General features: G+C 40.2%; 1 protein-coding gene across 2 annotated transcripts in view; it reads right to left on the reverse strand.

Annotated features, from left to right (window-relative positions):
• Window positions 1–1094: 1094 nt before the first annotated feature.
• The window catches only part of lrrc4ca (leucine rich repeat containing 4C, genome duplicate a), a 241274-nt gene continuing 220310 nt past the window's right edge, over window positions 1095–22058 (reverse strand). For both annotated transcript variants that reach the window (XM_033635649.2, XM_033635650.2), the window contains one exon: window positions 1095–6668. In XM_033635649.2, the coding sequence (XP_033491540.1) occupies window positions 4671–6617 (1947 nt within the window). In that variant the 5' untranslated portion in view covers window positions 6618–6668 and the 3' untranslated portion in view covers window positions 1095–4670. The remainder of the gene's footprint in view (window positions 6669–22058) is intronic.

Consider the following 22058-nt stretch of genomic DNA (forward strand, 5'->3'; position numbering starts at 1 on the left):
CTGGCTTCATGTGAATAGAGGGAAAAGTCTGCTAGCTGCCAGGCTAATTTATACGATGTAAAATGCCATAGGCTTGTGCTCATAACATTAGCATGTTGTATTTGAGGGGAAAATGTGTCCAGAAAAAGAATGTCTGTGAATGATCGGAGTTACAGTGAAACCCATTTGTGTACTTGTGTTTGAAACTGTAGCTGTTAGGCCATGTTTATTGTGTGTTTTGGGTGTGTTTTGAATCAACTAAACTCAGCCCTTTACAGAAATTCCACCGCCAACTAGTGTTTTGGAGGCGTAACTGCAGAGTGACACAGACACACCACCACACAAGTATAAATGCTCACAATGGCGAAGGCCTCTGCATAGAGCTGACGCACAAGTATAAATACCGTTTAAGTTATATAACACAGAAAACCAACATGTTTGTGTTAATTCAGACACATTTTCTCTGTGCCATTTTTAAGGGTCAAATTAAGAAAAAATAATGTTCTATGGACAGAGCACAAGGTTCCAATGCTCACAGTATTTTCACTTATTGGTTAATAAGTTAAGTATAGCACAAAATACTGCAGTAAATGTACTGTATGTATCAGTGATGTGCTTTACACATTGTCTTTTATACTCAGCCCTGTAAGATCCTGCATGCTTATGAATGTCAGAAATGGTAGAAAGACTAATGCCTGTAATTTTCTTTCACTTTCTGTGCTAATTCTGGTTTTATGTAACACTTTAGAGTGTACTGCTGTATCTATGTAAAGAAAGCATAATAATTGTGTCATCATCACAAATCTACATTTTCATATAAATACTGTTGTACAGCACTGCAGCCTTGAATTAAAGTTAGTTAATTTCAATTGTTTATGGAAACAATGAGACATTATTCAATATAATCAAATCTGATGGTATAGTTAATTGAAATTTTAAAAAAATTACAGGTTTAAAAGACTTAGCATTTTGAAAAATATTGGCATTACATATTATTAGTAGTTTAATTATGAAGGAGAAAAGACAAACTACTGTATACTACAGCTTTGTACCTTGCTGTTTTATCTCTATGAGTCTTCTAGTGGCACAGGATGAAAGCAAGAAATCAGACAATACAGAAAAACAACAATAGTTTATTTTAACCATATTTTGTGTATGAACTACAAACTCTGGTCTCTATAATCGATCTCCATATCTTTTAAAGGTCATGAAAGAATGCTTACATGAAAATCAATCTCTTATTCTTTTACAGCATGTTTCTCTTTTTCACTTTTAGAACAGGTTGTTGGCACATGTAAAATCAAAATTTAAAAAATTTTGTTTTTGTTTAGTTTTATTCTCAAAATGTATTTTTATATAAATCTACCACTAGAACAGCATTCCCTCTCAGAAAGGAAACAAAAAGAACAAAAAATGTGGAAAACAAAAAATAAAAAGAATATTGACCAAAAAATATTTAGATATCTTACATACATGAGACAGCTCGACTAAAATGCAACAAATTTACCATTTAAATTTTCAGACAATTTACCTCCAACTAAAGGCAAAAAGGGAGGATGGTTACACTCTCTTACATAAACTGAGTAGAATTGTGATCCACATCCCACCACTAGGAACTCAAACACAGACTAAATGACACACACCCATGTCATCCTATGGTTTACAAATGTGCCAAACTCCACAGAAGTGCAATTATGAGATAAACAGTGTCAGGGGGTGACGAAAAAGAAAGCATGTATGGGGTGATCAATTATCTGATTCTGTCTGGACTAAAATTATCTGGGGACCTCCTGTTATTTAAGATCTACCCACCCCCATCTGAGTGTTTTGTGCAGCACATTGAAAGTGAATAAATCAATTAATTCAACAAATCTCCACAATCATTTTGATCATCAGATTATCCTGAAACATCCAGTAGGTCTCCGTCCCAATAGCCTCCTACATTTGTACTCCATTAATAATTCCCACTACAGCTTCTATAATCCGTACCCTGACAGAGGGAGAAAACTGTGGGGATAAAAACTAAATAACATGGCGCTGTTTCACACCAGACTTATTAATCAAACGATCTCTTTTTTTACGGAAGGTAATATGAGTTTTTGCTTAACAGATAATAGACATAGATTATTAACATACACAATCTATGCAATTATTGTATTACAAATCATAAGAGGACCCCAGGTAATATTAGTCTCATGGGACAGGGGCTTTGGATCATTATCTTGTTGTTTAATTTAATTCTCTTTTTCATATCTCAGTCATGAGATACTGAGATGGCTACTGTATCTTATTCGTTCTCCCTACCTGAAAATTGCTGACGCACTGAACTATGGGAAGTAGCTTACTTGTCTTTTCTGTCTTTTTGATTGGTAAGCACTCACTCCATGTCGGCTTTAAGTGGCTGTAAAAGGTTTATAATCATGTAATTTTGTTTATTTGTCTTTATTCTCCAATGTGGGATGGTGAACTCTTGTCAAACTCTTATCCAGCTGTTCATACTTTGTTTTAGGAAGTTCACAGTAAGGCTTGCTAGTATAATTTGGAGTGGTTTTGACCAGTAGGAGGACAGGAAGTGGACGCTGATGTGTTGTGTTGCAGCCAAATGGTGAAATGTGCCTGTTTAAAAATAAACTGAGCATACAGATGGACAGCAGAGTTGATAATTATGCAGCGGGAGTAATTTGAGAAGTTTAAGTGGATGTGTTAAAACTCTATTTTTGCTGTGAAAACCATTTACGCCTCCATTTGAATCTACTGTAACCACCATTAATCTAAGCCTTTAATAGGAAATGAGTGTTTTAAACTTGCAAGATGCTGTGAATTTTGGGTGGAGTACCACTTCCAGCTTTAAGGTTACTCCACAGAAAGTACATACCACTACCTGTAACAGCAGTTTTTCTTTAAGAGGAATTCTTCTCTCTGTATTTACTTACTGCAACACATTGGTATAATGAAAACACAAACTGACTTAAGTTTGACATTGGCCTAACCCGTCTTTTATTTTACTGTCAGTGGAGCAAAAACTGCCCTTACTTCCTAAAATTAAACCCTGGGCATCTCCCTAAGCACTGGACCTGACAAATGTCGGTCTAACATCTGCATTTATGGTGCCTGCCGCCATTTTTCATGGTGGGGACTTTGAAATGGTTTCCATGGTATGGGCGCCTGCAGTGCTGTGTTCATCCAAAGCCCATGGGCACATCAATTAAAATGGAAATTGTGTTGTCGCAAAGGGAGAGGGAGAGAGGCAGGTGCAGCCCAAACATCTGGTTGATGCCCGATCCCACACATTCACCCCTAAAGCCTCTCACAGCATAAGCCCCGCCGCTCAGGGCCAAGTCCTGTGGTTGGCAGGGGCAGGGTGTGAATCTTGGGCTGCCAGGCACTGCCCATGTGGAAATGTGGCACGCAGATGACAGGCAATGTGCTCAGACAGCTGTATAAAGGTTTAAGCTCTTTCCTCAGCTCATCAGTCTGCTTCTGACAGCACTCAGTCCTGCAGTACTGCAGATGCTGTAAAGGGTCCAAGCATGAAAAACGGGGGGCTTCAAAGCAATCGTCTTCATATGCCACTGTACAAAGCAGCGTAAGGTAAAGGTGAGGCCATGATACACTGGAAACATTTGGAGGCAGTGGACGTTTGCCAGAGTTGTAGATCATCTACATTCTTCACAAGACTTGCCTATTTTTCAATCACAATTATGCAGATTCTAAAGTGCCCATTAATGCTGCTCCTGATTGTGACCCTCAGAATCTAAATTGGTCTTAATGCAATTTATGGAATGTTCTCATAATAATCAGGCGACGTCTCAGAGAATCTGGGAACTTGAGTCAAAACAAGTGGAGATTAGGGATCAAATTTTGCATTTACATTAGGAACACAAAGACAAATGTAAGTTTCTTTCATAGTTAATCAGTAGAATTTAATTTAACTAAAATGCACTTCTAAAAGTGAGGCTCAACTTTTACAACAGCAGGACATATTCCCCTCACTTAAGATCCTCAGTCTATTGATGACAGAGCAGAGAGTGGCTAATATGTATGTGACAGATATAATTAAACAGTGAATTATGATCAAATTTCGTCACTGATAGTTCTGTCACTCACTGTAAAATAATGAACAAGTGTTCAATTCATCTCAGTTACAGATGGTCACAAAAGATTTCATCACTTAATCCACAGCTGGAGAAAATCACTAATGTGCTCTAGATTCCTTTGATACATGGGGGAAACGAGGTTACTATCTCATCTGATCCAAACACTGCAGTTTACCAAAAAAAGAACAATAATTTGCTTCAGGAGTTTTCTTCAACACATGTCTTCAAACAGAGTTTGAAAGCATATTAGTAAACCAATCCCGTGAAATGAAAGGAAGGAAAAAATCAAAAACAAAACATGAATTAAGTGCTGAAAAAATAATTGCAGAATACAGTTTTTTCTTGATTTAACCACGATAGTTTTTTCTTAAATAAATAACTTCTGTTTTGTAAAGACACTTTTTGAAACAGTAGACATACCCTAATTCCCAAAGTCATTGAATAAACATCACCAGCCACTGATTTGCCAAACACACGAGTCTGTTCCTCCATGTGTGAGCCACAGTCCTCACAACCAAATGTCAGTAATGTCCTGTCAGTAATGTTTTTATGTAATTCCATCAGTTTTATAATGTCTCAGTTTGAAAAAAAGTATTAGATTTGGGTCTCTTGTACATTGTCTTTTGAGCTGGCCCGGATTAACAAAGGTTCGTGCGCTGAGCTGTGTATGGAGTTGATAGTGGAGGCATGGTTGTATGCAGTCTTATAGGTGTTATAATGGTTGAGGTGCTCGTGCTCAAGAGGAGGCAGGGTCAGGTGGCCCTCCATGCCCGGGCCTCCTGTTACACAGTCCTCGTCCACATTGATGATCTCAATGGTGCGTGTGGGCGCATGGTGGTTCTGCTGGTGGTGCTGTTTGCGCATCTTATAGAAGATAATCAGCATGACTGCTGCCATGAGTGTGATTGCAACGAAGCAGCCAATGATGATCTTGGTCGTCTTCATTACCTCATCCAAGCCGTTCAGCGAGCCCTCCCCACCCAGCTCCGTGACAGGGATTGTGTAAGTCTTCTCTGTGGCGCGGGTAGAGACTGGGGTCCGGACTGTGGTGGTAGTTGTAGAGGTGGGTGAAACAGACTCCCACATACCAGCAGAGGGAGTGGGGCCTACCTTCTGTTGCACTGCGGTGGTGAAGCCTTCATTATGTGGCGTTTCTATGGTTTCCACTGTCACTGTGGTGAAGTAGCTAAAGCTGCTGTTCTCTGTTGAGGACACATTGAGTGTGGCAGATGCTGTTGTGTTACCTGCAGAATTACTGACCATACATGTGTACGTGCCCGTGTCCTGCATGGTAACATTGGTGAAGTTCAGAGTGCCGTCATTCAGCACGGAGATTCTGACCTTGTAAGCACCGTGTGTCATGATGGAACCATTGGGTGTAATCCAGCTTACTGAGGTCAAGGAGCTGGCTCTGCATTTCAACTCCGCAGCACTTCCCTCTGTCACATTTAGGTCTGCGGGAGGCTCCACAATAACAGGAGCATAACAGTGAAAGTAGTTCTGGTCCAGCTCGCCAATGTATCGTCCCTTGTGGTGGGTTGGTGAGCTGCAGCGCGCGCAGCAGCTGGTGTTTGCTGGTACCATTTCCTTAAGCCACCAGCTTAGCCAGAGGATGTCACAGTTACAATTCCACGGGTTGTGGTGCAAGTGCACCCTCTCCAGGTGATGTAAAGGAGTGAAGAGATCATGGGGCAAGAGGGTAAGGTTGTTATGGGCTAGATTGAGCTCCACTAGTGACTGCAGGTCATCGAAAGAGTTCCTTTCTATGGTCTGGATCTGGGCATGCATCATCCATAGCTTCTGCAAATGGATGAGCCCTTTAAAAGAGCCAGGTCGGATGACAGTTAGCTGGTTCCCCGACATCTCCAGTTCATCCAGCTTCACCAGGGGAATAAGGTTGGGAATTTCCTTCAGATTGCACATTCCCAGATTTAAGTAGCGTAGATTGCTCAGCCCTTCAAAGGCCCCCTCAGATATGTAGGAGAGCCGTTTGAGCTCCCCAAGGTCCAACCGCCGTAATGAGGGCACTCTGTTGAAAGCATAGGAGGGAATGCTCTCTATGGGGTTATTCCTCAGCCAAAGCTCCTTTAGTTTGGACAAGTACTCAAATGCCCCGTTTGGGATAGTGGTGAGGCGGTTATCAAAAAGCTCCAAGGTATTGAGACTGGCCAGTCCATTGAAGGCCCCAAGCTCAATTTTGCGTATGTGGTTTTTGCTCAGCTGCAGGATCTCCAGATGTCTCAGGTGCTTGAAGCTGTCCACCTTTATGACCTGAATGAGATTTTCTTGCAGATTCAGGTAGCGCGTGTTGGTGGAGATGCCATCAGGGACATCCCGCAGGCCTCGCCGCGTGCAGATGACTTTGCTGAACTGGTTGCTACAGGAGCAGACAGAAGGGCACGTCTGAGCACGTACCAGCCCTGCCACCACCAGCAGCTGGAGGGCCAGAAGCAGCACAAACAAAGGGTCGGACAAGGCCCGGTTCCACCTAGGACCTCGCATCATCTGCTGCTGCTGAGAGGAGGTCATCTTGTTTAACATTCATAATTCATTGACTGGTCTTCCACTCTTTGGAATGAGGATTTGGGCTCACTGGAATGAGAGACAGAAAAGAGAAGAGATACATTAGATTGATCGTGTTGAGATTCTCACATCTAATAATATGCACTGAAATACTCTGAAAAACATTGAAAAAAAAAGAGCATTTGAAGTTTTTCGCCTAAAAATATCCTTCAGGTTTGTGTATCTTTGCAGCCACTAATAACAACATATACACACACCCACACACACACAAACTTGCAACCTTGACAGAGCACCTTATATCCATCTCTGTTTCTGGGCGCTCTGTCCTCCACGCACTCTCCATCTCAGTCACATAAAATAAAATCACAGTGAAGCCGCCAACTTCTGTGCTGTATCTCTGCGGGAGGAGGAAGGGAGGGAAGAAAAGCAGCTACGACTGCTGTGTTTTGTGATTTATATTTGAGACTCGGGAGACATAAATAATAAGGAAGCTCGCCACCCACCAGTCCTTCAATCGAGTCAAGATATCTGGAAACGTCTGATTACAACTCACAGTTCCTCAAAGGCACGTATGTGACTGGAATGTCAAACAAGCAAGCCAAAATGGAACCGGGAATTTGTTTGTGTAACTCTTTATGTATTACACCAGAGGAAACTGTGGAAATACAAACAACATATTCTTTGATTAAGACTTACTGTGCGCAAGAGAGACGATGCTATGGCAGCTATGGAGTATGACTAAATGACAGATGTTTATTTAATTGATTCGGCGTATGCTATCTTCCTGTTTTCAACTCGATAAAACCGATATTCCTCAAAGCTGTCATGGTTGCACAGTGAGCTATGGTTTAAAAAAGGTGCCATTCATACAGTGTAAAAGACAAGCTCAAAAACAAGACAGCAAAAAAACAATGCAACTTGAGGAAGGAAAGCTAGAAATAAAACTTTAACCTGGAAAGCAAAAACATGGAGGTGAAATTTAAACCGTAAGTTTTATAAGTGACCAGAATACATATACATAAAATGACCCTGATGCAGTAATTAAATTCATAAGGACACTCCTTATCAGTCATAAATTACTACTAAGTGAGCACCATACCATATAGTATATCTAAATTATTAAGATGGGGCTTCTGATTGAATTAAAATCCCAGCCAATCCCTCCTTTGGCTGAGAGTGGTGTGGAGACAGCCAAGAAGAATTAGTTTCTAGAACAAATTTATAGAGGGGTTCAAGTATTAAATTTCAGAATCTAGCCCTTCTGTGGAAATACAGATCTATAACAAGATAGCTTGTTACACTACGAACATTCTAATTAGCTTCAGTGTTCAGATATGTCACCATGGTACAAGGGCGTAGGTTTTATTTCAGCATTGGGGGACGCACATATGAAACGGGTTTTAGGGGTCCTCCACCAGGAAATTTTGAGCATCAAACACTTGATTTCCTGCATTCTAATGATTTTTTTAATGCACCTATTTGTGCTTTTTTTTGCATTTATGGAGTATACGTCTTTAATTTCCCAAAATAAAAGTCTGCTGCTTCCATGTTTTTATGGGGGTCACAAGTACACACGTTCTAAACAACAACACGGTACCTATTGATGTTAATGGGGGTGAATTAAACTTTCGCAAACATATTGTCAAAGACTAGATTATCCTCCTGAGACCCCAGCTTTTGTTTGGTATGCACTATCAATGTCTCCAAGATATTTGGGATTAGTAGGTCTTGATAAGTATAAAAAAACGAATCATTGTCTTTGAACAGTAAGTAGTTTTTGAGAAAAAAAAAAATGATGTCCTCATATGAGGACAGTGGGTTTATTTCAAATCGTCACAAGTGTGTATTTAAGTATAAACCAGTTTATTTCAACGCCTAAACATTTGTGCAACAACAAAACTGAACACAAGGCAACATTTTGTAACTCTATGGCTTAAGGGTCACTGTTCGTTTCAATACCTTAACATGACTGTGCTAAACTAAACTGCAGAAGCCTTTTGATTTGTTCATTTTCTAGCTCTGTATGAATTTTCCTTGCTCCACACTCTAAACTAGGAATGTCCTTTTTGTCTGTAGTAACAGTCTATCACACCTTACTGGCTTATATAAAATGCTGCAATAATACAATATCCTCCTGAGACCCAAACTTTTGTTTGTAATGCATTTTTAATTTCTCCTAGCTATTTGGGATCAGTAGGACCTGACAAGTATGAAAAAACTAAACATTGTCAATGATAATAAGTCCCAATGTCCTCAAACTTGACGACAATGAAGTCTGAATGTCTTCAACGAGTACTTTTTAATTAACATTGTCTTACCTGGTTATTGTTGCTAAAATTGGTCAAATTTGTTGCCATAGCAGACTACAAACATTATTTATCATAAATAAACAAGTTTCATCAATAAAATGTGATCAGGTTTTGGACCATGTCCACTTTTGTGTCGGGATTGGCTGCAGACTGATTTGACAGAGATGGGTGCCATCTTGTTTTTACATGGATCAGTGTATTGAAGTGTCCACAAACGAGGACACCAAGTCTAAGTTAAGCACAATTAAGTATATAGTTAGGTAAACCCAAAATGTGATGTCTTCATATGAGGACACAGGATCTAAGGAGGATAATAAAGTCCCAATGTCCTCAAATGAGTACTTTTTAATTAACAGCATCTTAGCTTGTTACTTTTGCTAAAATTGGTCAAATTTGGATGCAATATTAAACTGCAGATATTATTAAGCACAAATAAACAAGTTTCAACCGTAACATTCTGTCAGGTTTTGCGCGTTGCCCACTTTTATGTTGAGATTGGCTGTAGACTAAATTAAGGAGAATGAAGTGTGTGTTACAGCAAATCCCAAAATGTAATGTCCTCATATGAGTAATTACAGTGAATGCTGTGATGGGCATGAGAACTGTACATAATCACTTTTTGAGTAGTCCAATAACAGTCTCAACATTTTTTCTGATCATATAGCTGTCAGAATTCATCCTTACATATTATTTTCCATCATTGTCACAGAAAGCTGGATTTTTTTCCTCCTCGTCTACTTAGTTATCGGCAGGGAAACACTCTGGGCAGGTCGGAAGTGAGTCACAGAGCTAACACAGATAAAGAGAAACATTTATAGAGTCTCTAATCTACCTGACCTGAATGTTTTTGAATGTGGGAGGAAACTGGAGCACATTCAGAAAATCAATGTGAACATGTAGAAGGGAAAAAAATAAATTGTGAACTTCACACAGAAAGTGTCAGAGTTACAACCTGCACTGAAATGACAGTGATAAACCCTGCCGTATGTGTTGTTGAGCCACAAATAGCTACAGTAAATCTGTCTGACTGTCACACAATAGGTTTTAATCTAGACACAGAGAAATCACATGAGCTCTCGGAGACAAGGGCTCTCTCGGGATGTGCTCGATGAATAAAGTGAAACAGCTGTCATTTTTAAAGAAGGTCATGAAAAAGACATGTTGTTATTTATTGTCAGCGAGTCAATTGTCATTGACGCTGCGAGCTCAGGACACAAGTTAACAAAAATTAAAAAAATCAAAAGCAGTGTGTGACATTTTAAAAGGATAAGGATTGCTGTGAATAGACCAGATTTTTTTTTCTTTTCAGCTTTGCTCTTCAAATACTGAAGGCATGTATGAACATAAGGCAGCTTAAAGGTGAAGTGGAAACATTACGAGACTACTACAATGTGCTGACACACACACACACACACACACGCAGAAGTGTAACAGTAATAGCATGACAGCTGATTTCTGAACCGAATAAATCAACTACATGAGTGCTGTTGTGGGATTACAGTATTTTCTACTTTTGTACAGTATGTTTAACACACAGGCTACACTGCAACAGAAAGCTCTTCACTTAAGAAGGAGCAGGCTATTACTGTAACTACTGATTAATTGCGTGATTACTGACTCCATTAATTCTTCAATTACAAAATTTAAATTCCGAGCAGCAAAAGCCTGCGGGTGGAGAAAGAATGTGTTTCCACGCAGGGGTCCAGGCAAATGTGACAGGGATCACACACCAGGCTGAAAATCACATTCCTTGATGGCGGATTGAATTTGTTAGGAATTAAAACCTTGCACTAAACACTTGACTATGGTACAGTATAATGTTTGTTTGGCCAAAAAGGGGGGTGTTGTGGAGCTCCGGCCCCGAGTATTATCTCAAAACTCTTCAATCTTTTATGTTTTTAAAATACTCTGATATTTGTGCCATTCAGATAACAATATACAGCCAAGTTGTTTATCTTACTACGCTGGATGTTACAGTCACTGCTTATACTGTTAGGTTTCACAGGGAGGGTGGAGCAAGAGGTGTGGTACACCCTGGAAAGGATGCCAGGCTATCGCAAGGCTAACACATAGAGACAGACAACCATTCACACTCACATTCACACCTACGGCCAGTTTCATGGAGCCAGTCATGAATTCTGCACGACCTTGCAATTTTGTCCAATCACTACAACTTTACCACAAATCTGACTGCTTAAAACAGGTGAGATCTCATTTGATTGTGGAACTGCGCGCAGCATATTGATTTTCTCAGCTCTTTTTGTTGGTGAGAGATCGTTGTAACCGTTTAACAGCTTGGTGTAGGATGTTAGCCATTGCTGCTGTGTTAGCTTGCGCTAACAGGGAGATCTGCTACGCCAGTGCTATGCCGAACAGCAGTGACAGCAGTTGCCCCCATACCTCTTCTACCATCACAAATGAATTCCAATTCTGTGGGAAACACCACATCCACATAACAATAGGCACCAAATTCGAGACAGCACTGTGAGTGATATTTCAGTTTTCTCTTGACCCCACAATTTCATGACAAAGAAACGGCTAAAAACAGAGTAACATGCATCACAATTTTTTAGAAAAGCTGGCATGAAATCAGGCATTTCAGGCTGCAACAACCCCAAAAAGAGAGAGCAAAATCCTGGAAGGACTGCTATACTATTCGAGTTGATCCTCTTTTGGACTAATATTCACTTCAGAGTACTGAAGACTACATTTAGTTGGCATTGTTGGGGATGTCTGATTTGCAGTTAAAGCAGCCCAGATTATTTTGGCATTGATTCAAATGTAGCAGATTGGTCAACTAAATATTCCTCTGTAAACTCTACTCCAACGTAGGTTTCAAGATGAGTAATGCTGTTTATGCCAAATTCCTACACTACCTGTGTTATGTATCTTAAAAATAGTAGTATTAGACAATTTTTGCCTATTTTTAGATGACAGGAAGGAAAATTAGTCATCCTCGACATTTGTGGTGTTATGGTTTCAGAATGGCATGGTGGTGCAGTGGTTAGTACTGTTACCACAGTAAGAGGGTTCCTGGTTCGAACCCAGGGTGGGGAAGCCCTTCTGTGCCGAGTTTGCATGTTCTCCCTGTGTCAGCGTGGGTTTTCTGTGGGTACTCCGGCTTCCTCCCACAGGTTAAGTGGTGACTTTAAACTGGCCGTGAGCGTGAATGGTTTTGATTTGATTTTTATTTGTCTCAAACAAGCACAAGCATAAAAACAGGCAGTAAATGTGATTAAAAAAAAAAAATGGCACACTGTGATAACGTACAAGTTCGAGAAGGGGCTGTAGGAAGCAGAGCTTATCATGTTCAGCCCCCCCTTACATTGTCATATAAGCACATACATAATTGATAAATCTGTAGAATCTTAAAAATTTAAAACATTTAATCTTTAATATGAATATATGGTTGTCTGTCTATGTATCAGCACTGCGATAGTCTGGTGACCTGTCCAGGGTGTACCCTGCCTCTCGCCCATTGTCAGCTGGGATAGGCTGCAGCCCCCCCACGACCCCTTACAAGATAAGTGGTTATAGAAGATGAATGAATGTATTGGAATGATAAAGACAGCTAGATAATGATAGATACAAAACAGGATGTTAGCTCTACAATATTATTTTTTCTTGGCAACTATCATGTCTTTCGGAAATGATGTACAGATTTATAGCAGCTGCATTATCTCAAATGGTTTGGAAAATAGTGCATATAGCCACTGTAAATGGGAAAAATCTCCCTTGGAGAGCATGCCCCTGGACACCCCTGGGTTTGGGCTGGGCCCCAAATGTTTACAACATCTGGTTCCGGCCCTGCTGCTGACCCTGTTAGGAATGAATTATCTCTCACACACACACTCACACACTCTTATTGTTCACACAAACACAATGTCTTTTTGCAGGTAAAATTCCATCAATAATATGACCATGAAAAATATGCTGCGCAGTTTGGACTATCCTGGATAAGGAATCCCTGTATCTTCCTCCACTATTTACTCATCCTCCTTTTCAAGCGATCAAACCTTGAACAGAGATAAACAATGAATCAGCAATCCAAATTATGGCAGCAGAAAAGATGAAGTTGATTTACAAAGCAAAACAATGCATCCCCACACTGACAATGGAAGCAGCAAAATTGGATTTACGTAGTGCAGTGAAGGAATTAGATGGAAAGAGATAAGGAAAATGAGATTAAGAAAAGAATGCATTTTCAAACTTTTGTCCTAACAGATTATGAACTGCCAGCTGTCTCTTTGTCTGGCGGAGGGAACTAAAGCATGACCCAGATTAGCAGGACTGCAGACAATTGAAGAGCAAGATCTGCAACATTTCTGAATTAATTTCTGGTATATGAAACAGAAACAATTCACACTGAAGCCAAGCATACAAAGAAACTCTGTGAGTGATGTCATACAGCTGTTAGGCAGCACAGAAAAAGCGTAACATCTTGCACATCACATCAATAGATAGCATCATGTCAATTCACATGATCCACATACATTCTGTTAATCAGGTCACTCTTACAACACATGTTAAATTATGGATGCCACATTAGTACTTGTTTATACACTAGCCTGGATTACCTTTTAATTTAGTCACCGCTGACAGTTTCAGATACGAGACTTTCCCAACAATCTCACCGACTTGTCATTAGTCACCGTGTTGCCAAATTCAACTACTTAAATCCCTGCAAACTTCTTCCTGAGAACATCAGTGTTTTTGGATTTAATAAGGAAGTACACTGTTGACAACTGTGACTCTGTTGACAACCTGGTGCATTTTTATAATGCAGAAACAATGTAGCCTGGTATGAATCAGAAAGGACTAACAAATGTGCCTGTATAGAATGATGCATGCATTTCTCATTCACTTGGAGTGTAATTGCAGCAACCAGCTCTTCACTCCTTTTCCCACAAACACTCTCTGAGGATCTGCCATCAAACCACTTAAAGGTAACCAATGGGAAGTAGCTTTCGCAGCCATAGAAACAACAGACTCGTCTCTTTGCGTGACACATCTAATCAATACTCATACTGCATAAATACAATGGCTGTCCTGCTGATATTGCTCAGCTCTCCTTCTTATTGAGAGTGTGTACACACTGAGAACAATGACCAGAATTTCTAGTATTTACACCAGCTGCATCTAACAGAATATAAATGATACAAAAAATGTGATTCTGGTCATCACTTTTTGATAACCTTTATATATATGTATACATGTATATATAACAGAAAATGGTCCGAGAAAATATCCATTGAGCGTCAGTTCTCTCCTTGTTGATGCCAGAGGTCAGCGGAGAATAGCCAGACTGGTTCAAGATGATAGAAAGGCAGCAGTAACTCAAATAATGACTCGTTACAACCAAGGTCTGCAGAAGAACATCTCTGAACCTACAACACGTTGAACCTTGAAGCAGATGGGCTACAGCAGCAGAAGACCACACCAGGTGCCACTCCTGTCAGCTAAGAACAGGAAACTGAGGCTACAATTCACACAGGCTCACCAAAACTGGACAATAGAAGATTGGAAAATGTTGCCTGGTCTGATGAGTCTGGATTTCTGCTGCCACATTCAGATGGTAGGGTCAGAATTTGGCGTAAACAACATGAAAGCATGGATCCATCCTGCCTTGTATCAGTGGTTCAGGCTGGTGGTGGTGGTGTAATGGTGTGGGGGATATTTTCTTGGCACACTTTGGGCCCCTTAGTACCAACTGAGCATGGTTTAAACACCACAGCCTACCTGAGTATTGTTGCTGACCGTGTCCATCCCTTTATGACCACAGTGTACCCATCTTCTGATGGCTACTTCCAGCAGGATAACGCACCATGTCACAAAGCTCAAATCATCTCAAACTGACAATGAGTTCACTGTACTCCAGTGGCCTCCACAGTCACCAGATCTCAATCCAATAGAGCACCTTTGGGATGTGGTGGAACGGGAGATTTGCATTGTGCAACAACTTTGTGATGCAGGACTATTGATTGAGTTAATTACCTAACCACTGACCCTAACAGCCTTCCACCATTTCACAAGTGGTGGTCACCTATTCAGTTAGTTATGAATGTCTCTCCACTTTACATCCCAAATGTAGTTCATGCTTATCTAAGTCCCATGTTTCATCCTACCATTCTTTTTTTTTTCTGGCTGAATGCACAGCTAGAATTCTGTAGCTGGTTCCAGCAGTGCAAATACTGTGCTGCACAGCAGTTTCCCCTTCCTACTCCCAGCCCTTTTTCATGAGTACAGTAATTTTGGAGTCTGAATCGTATTTTTGCATTATAAATCAGCCAGAAAAGGCATTATGAATTATTTAGCAGGGCTACAGGAAATTCTAGTGGGGCTAAAGCCCCCTAAAATAGGTCTGGTGACGCCACTGCTTGGCAAAAAAAAAAAAAAAAAAGGCACTGAGTGATTTTCTTCTGCTGTCTTTCTGTGCTCAACAAACATTTCCTGTTTGAGTCTTTGCAAACATTTTCATGGCGTCATTCAAAGGTGAGGAAAGTGGGAGGGGGCTCGACCTGAGGCTTTCTTCACTCGCTTAATGCTCGAGTGCCCGCTGATTATGAACTTTTTAGTGAGGAGTGACAGACAGAAGATTTGGCTTCCTCACTGCATGGGATGGAGGGGGAAGAATGATGAGAGACTGTAGAGTGAGGGAGAGTGTGTGTGTGTGTGTGTGTGTGTGTGTGACAGAGGGAGGCTGGCATGTACGCTATGGAGAGAGAGAGGAGAAAGAGAGAGATTAATGAGATATAAATCAAATCAGGTCACTTCTTGATAATGCCAGCAATCTTGCAACAGCTCCAAATATAAACCAGAATCCTTTATGGATTCCAGTGTGGGAGGGATACCCACCACATGCATCACAATCTTCCCCTCTTTTCTTCTCTCCAGGCTCACGGCATAAACATGCACAACATACCATGACTAGTGCAATGCATAGATTAAATGACAGTTGTTATCATACAGTGCTATTTTTGCACTGCACTCATTTTGCATACAGTATTTTGTCACAGTTAATCGTAAACAGTGTGTTAGGATATCACCGGGGTGAAAACAGGACACATCATCCTCCCCTTGAGCCAGTGTCAGGGACTGCTGTGTGTCTGCTCAGACGGTTGTGTTAATATTTTGAAACTGAAAAGCAGCATGTCACTCAGTATGACTCAACTGCTTTGCTCCCACATTTGTAATTAAATATATTTTTTATAAATTTATTGTTCTGTCTTCTAGATGACACATTTCCACTGCTTTCTCATCTAATTGGAAATATCACGATTATGCCTAAATGTCACTGATTGTCTTCACTCAGAGCTAAAATGTTGGGAAACATTACTTAAAGGCTAATGAGAGAGAATTATATCTCTATTTTATCTGTATTTAGAATTCTCCATCTCTTTTGTTTATTGGTCTTCCATTTATTTATTTGTCTGCATGATAATAAGTTCATTTAAAGCCTGCAACACACTGACCAGCTGTACTAATAGGGTTGGGTAACATTCATAATTGAACCGATATGGTACCGGTATCTGGAATTCGGTACCGGTACCAAATGGTACCTTATTTCGGTACTTTTTAAAGTCTAAACTTCTCAGTTTCAGCATTTTATTGAGATTTTTTTGTCGCCATTGTTGCTGAGTCTGAGGTACGAGTCATGCGCTCTCGCTCCGCCTCCACCTCAGGTACTGAAATTTGGCACGATTCACTTAAAATGAATCGGTGCCAATCGGTAGTACTGACGTAAATCTGTACCAAGTACAAAAAGTGCCGAATCTCAGTACCCAACCCTATGTACTAAAGCAGTTTATTTCAAATAACCTCCCGTGGCACTCTCCCAACATATCTAATGATTCCTTTAGGTGGATTTCGGTAATTAATACACAGCAGAAAGCAACAGGAATGGGGGACTAACATGAGCGCTTCCCGCAAAACGCATGTGTTAAGCTCTTTCCACATACACACAAACTATTAATAATTAACTAAATGTTTCATCTGCAGATAACCTCCTGATCTCATTCACATAGCACCAACCACCTACACACGTAAACACATCAGCAAACTTGCTTAGCAAGCTTAATATTATGTAGATGATTACTGAATATGCAGTAATTAGCCAGACGATTGCAGCAGTTATTTTGGTCAGCTCTGAGTGTGGTTGATTTGATACTGGCATTACACTACGTGCGAGTCACTCTAGAGATGTGCTTGTCTTTCCCATGTCCCTCTGTTTTATGCTAGTATACACTACAGCAATGGTTTCCAACTGGTCCAGCCACAGAATCAAGATTTCTCCTGAGCCATTGGTTCAAGGTCCACAGATACATTCAGCATCACATTTGCATTTGGCCATGTCGTCGAGCTAGTTTGCCATCTCTGTCAAGTGCCTGTCTGTTAGTCACTCACTCTACAGCAGGAAACAGCACCTCAAAATAAAAACTCTGTTCCGGAAATTCACCGTACTTCAAAATAAAGTGTGTTTTTTCCAAACTTGGCACATTTGCAAGTCACCTGAGTTCCATTCAGAATGGACCTGCAACCCACCAGCTGGGAACCACTGCACTATAGGATAGCTTATATTTAACATAGCTGCAAAAAATGACATATTCTCATAATGTTCTATTTCTGATATTCTGTAAATATTATTCTCAGGTCCCAACTGGTGTCAAACTTGAACAGCAACACACATATCTTAACCCACTAGGGACATTTATAATTATTGTTTCCTGCATGTGCAAGCAGTGTGTAACTTTGATTATCATCTGTCAGTTTGAAGACATGCTCTGTTCCCTCCAATTTTGCAATATGTAGTTAGTATCTGACTATTATAGTGTCTGACTTGCAGTGGAGTTTTACAGTTGAATCAATGAAAATACTTATTATGAGCTGAACAGTTTTAACAGTATGCAGTAGTAGGTAGGTACTTTCCCAGCACAAGAGGAACCATGAGTGACCTAAGTATACATTGACTGGGTGACTGCGGCCAATGCAGCACTAGCAACCACCATTTTTGTTAGCCCTGTGAGCAAAGGACAACATAAAACACAAACAACAGCTCATTTTGGAAAAAAAATGGAAGAAAATGCGGATAAATCGACCGACATTGAAATCCATACTTTATCGAGCATATGTGTGAAGAAGGAAATACAACACAATTTTAACTCGTCAAAGTGAAAGAGAGGTCGCTATACCAACCACTGGCCAACTGACATGCTGCATTCCATTTACTTCAAAAGTTGGAGGTCTGAGCTGGAAAAGATATCATATCTGTTTTGACCTTGTCCCAGTACTTGTTGTACTGGGACAAGGTCAGAAAACCAGCTGCTGTTAGCAATGCCAGTTTAAACCTAGTTAGCCATTATTAGCAATGCCAGTCGATAACAATACAATACGCTGTATATTACATTTACTAACACTGTAGCAACATGTCCATAGAAAGAGGTTGGACAGTGCTGTGTTTACAACTGTTTTAATGATACAGAAACAAGACAGAGGTGCTAATAAACACTATATTACTATGTCGGTGAAGATTCTCAGTCATCCAGGTCATGGTAATCCTAAGTTCTAATATCGTAGGCAACTGGACTTGCTTGCGTTTCTTGAAGAAGCTTCGACTCTCATCCAAGAGGCTTCTTTAGTTCTAAATGACTGGTGACCAGGTGGGTCAACAACCTTGACCCTAAGGACTCTGAAACTAAGAGCTCATGTGACCCCTATGACTCTGCAAGGGTTCCCACCCACACAGGGTTTATAGCCTGCAACTTCGTACCAGTCATTTAGAAATGAAGAAGCTTCTTGGATGAGAGGTGAAACGTCTTAAAGAAACGCAAGCAAGTCCAGTTGCCTACGATATAGCACTTACAGTATATTACTACAGCTTTCACAACTGTTGATGCCTGGAGCAGCCATATTGGATATTGAGGTCAGGGTTGGCGAGGTTCCTCCGACTTTCCAAATCAAAAAATCCTACATTAGGGGGCACTCCAGTCGAATTATCCATCTGGAAACTCAGAAAATTCCAGCTTCCCAGTGCAAATGAAAAACAGCAACAGCAGCAGCAGCATAGGCGTTTCTAGACCATTTTTGGGGGTGCTGAAGCACCCCTAAATTGAATCCCAGCACCCCTAAAATTTGAGAGAATTTTTTTTTTACTGTATGTCCCTTTTTAACAAGCTAGAAAAGTGTCAAAACCATACAGTACCTGGTTGCAACATAATATTTTAACAACAAAAATACAGCAGCACCCCCCCTTGCCTCAAAAATGGTTTGATCCACCCCATCCCTCCCACCTTTCCCCGACTCGGGCTCTGAGCGCTCTATCTGCACAGAGCAATGCGCTGCCTTCCAGAGTGCAGTAGTGGTGTAAATACCTGGCTTAAACCAGGATATGTGGCACATTTCTTAACTTCTACCACTCAGTACCAACACATTATTATCATTACCAGTCCTCATTTTTGCTGCATTTAATCGTAGGTCACTGTTTATGTTGTTAGGTAGGAGTTAGCTGACGTTTTTTCTAGCTAGGAAACGTTACAAGTGGTCAGTACCACTGTCCTCTGTTTGGAATGAGAGAAGCTAGCTGTTGTGTCATGTGCATGTGTTAATATCATACAGTCTATGGTTAATGTTAAAGCCAAGGTGCTACTGACTAGCTAACTGACTGGATGCCCATTAACATTATAACTCCTATTGTGTGTATTTATTATTATTATTTTGTAGATTTCAAGCACTTTTCTTTTTTGAAGTATATTTTTATTTAAGTATTTTTATTATATAATACAGACAAGAAGGAAAAAGGCAGAGACAAACATTGAAAAAGTCAATTACTGTTAATGTGTTAATGTTACATGTTGTGCATTGCATTTCAAATAAAAGTCCAAAAAATAAGTCCAAGGTCCATTTTTGGTATTTTTGGTACTCACTATAGGGGGCTGGTTTACTCCAGAAACATACATACTGTTTATGTGTATGTTGAGGAGCTGCTGTATCAAAATGAGTTGTCTTCCCCCAGAAATTAGGGTTACGATATGTTTCTTTTATGATTCCAACCCATTCCTCTTTTGCTGTGGCTCAGCATTTAAATAACCTTTATCAGATTTGATGGTTTAGTCACAGACTTTCCCAAAAAGTGTTGTGCTTTTCTTTCACAAATGTGGGAATGAAATTGAGTGAAAATGTACAAAACAGTGAAATTTATCTGGCTTGGCTGGGCAGCTCTCTGGGTGCTCAGCACCCCTAAACCTCTGATCCTAGAATCACCCCTGAACAGCAGCATGACATTAGCATTTCTATTGGCGGTCCAATGCAAACAGAATAAAAAGATCTTACAGGTATGGTCTGAAAACACCTTACTGCAACATCAGTTTTTGCTACCACAACCTAATTTTAGCCTAGTAGCTACAAGTGTCAGTATTTGTGTTACTGTAAAACTCAAATTGTTATTATTGTAGTCCATCACATAATTCCATCACATTCCATTCATCCTTGAAAGTTCAATATTCCATAATGTAGTATTTAAGGGGACACTAAAATCCCATAATGTGCAGTTGTGTATGAATTGTGCACAGCTGTACCCTTCTTCTTCTTCTTCTTCTTCTTCTTCTTCACAGCCTTAAATACAGATCAATGCGCTGATTTTGAGCCACCATGAAATAAAGTGTTCAGGATTGTCAAGAGAAACAAAAACTAAAGATGGTCGTACTGTAGCTCTTTTTCCACTGTCTTTTGTTTTAACCAGCCAAGTGAAACAGACAAGCCGAGTACTTTGAATTGGTGCTAACTAGCCAAGTGAGACAAACTGACAGCTGCTCCCCTGCCCACAGCCTGACATGCTTCCACTCACAGCTTGTCTGTCTCATCCATAACAAGATGGTGAAATGAATTTGATTCATCTAACAAACACCGATTTAACCAGCCAATCCGAGCATGGAAATTTATTAGGAAGTTACTGTACAAATGAAGCAGCCCCCCATTTAGACGTCTACCCTTGTTGGGTGATTTCAATTACACCAGCACTAATCAACCATTTGCATATGTGTGTGCATTTCCTCCCATTTCTCAATGAACTGCTTGGTCCTCCAATAACATAAATCTAGTCCATACGCTTTATATATTTATGTGCACCTCCTGGTATTTGCTTCCTTTCAGTTTTCACTTTGAGTTTTGTGTGTCCATGCAGGAAGCAGAAAAGGTTTTTGCCAGCTCATTAACATCAGCATACAGTTCTAATTAGGAACATATACAATGAAGGGGGGGAAGAAAAAAGCCATTAGTAGAGGAAGACGCAAGCTCATCTAATGAGCCGCTGTAACGTCAGCTACAAGGAAAGGAAGCATTCTGCGTCAGCTAGTCTGCCTGTAAATGATTTTATATGAACTTGCATTCAGTAACAGCCTCCACAAAAAGATCAGGATGTGACAGCAGGACATGATTAAGATTCTTTTTGTCCATCTTGCCTCTATTTTTCTGTCTTTATTACAGTAAAAGTATAAAAACAGGGATAAAACATGCAATAAAGGTCTCCGGTCAGAACTGAAGAAGGAGTATTGCAGTTATGTGGCATGTGTTTTAACCACTCGGCCACCAGACGCCTCCAAGCAGACTGACTTTTAATTATCACTGTACTCAGACAATGAGCTCATTTTCTGCACACTGCTGTGTTTATCCAACTGTTTATTGGACTGTGTTAATTTAAAAACCTTAAATGAACTTATTTGGTTCTCAAGGGTTGAAAACACAAATCCATAAATCATTGGGAGATGAAGGGGAACAGGGACTCATTTCGCCATTACTCAGTAACAAAAAAACATTGCGTGAGTCTCAACCTGAAAACATTTCCCGATACTCTGTGCAACTGTCGGTAATACTGAGACCCATTATTAGCAGTGACAAGGGTCACATACAATAGGCAGGGCAGACTTTGTTTGCTTTCCCTTGTGAATATTAATATAACCTGGATGGACCTTTATTTGTGTTTCTGCGTTTGTCATTTTCATCACAACAATAGGAAAACCTCTTTTGCACGCTTTTACAATAGAGACAGGAAGCTACAGTTGAAAGCTGCAGACAGCTGGGAAACTCAAATGTATTTTTTTGTTGAACCAAATCTACGAAATGGGAACCATTAAATTAATTAAAGATCCCCTCGAGACAT

Source organism: Epinephelus lanceolatus, chromosome 5 (genome assembly GCF_041903045.1).
Source record: "Epinephelus lanceolatus isolate andai-2023 chromosome 5, ASM4190304v1, whole genome shotgun sequence".
NCBI lineage: Eukaryota > Metazoa > Chordata > Actinopteri > Perciformes > Serranidae > Epinephelus > Epinephelus lanceolatus.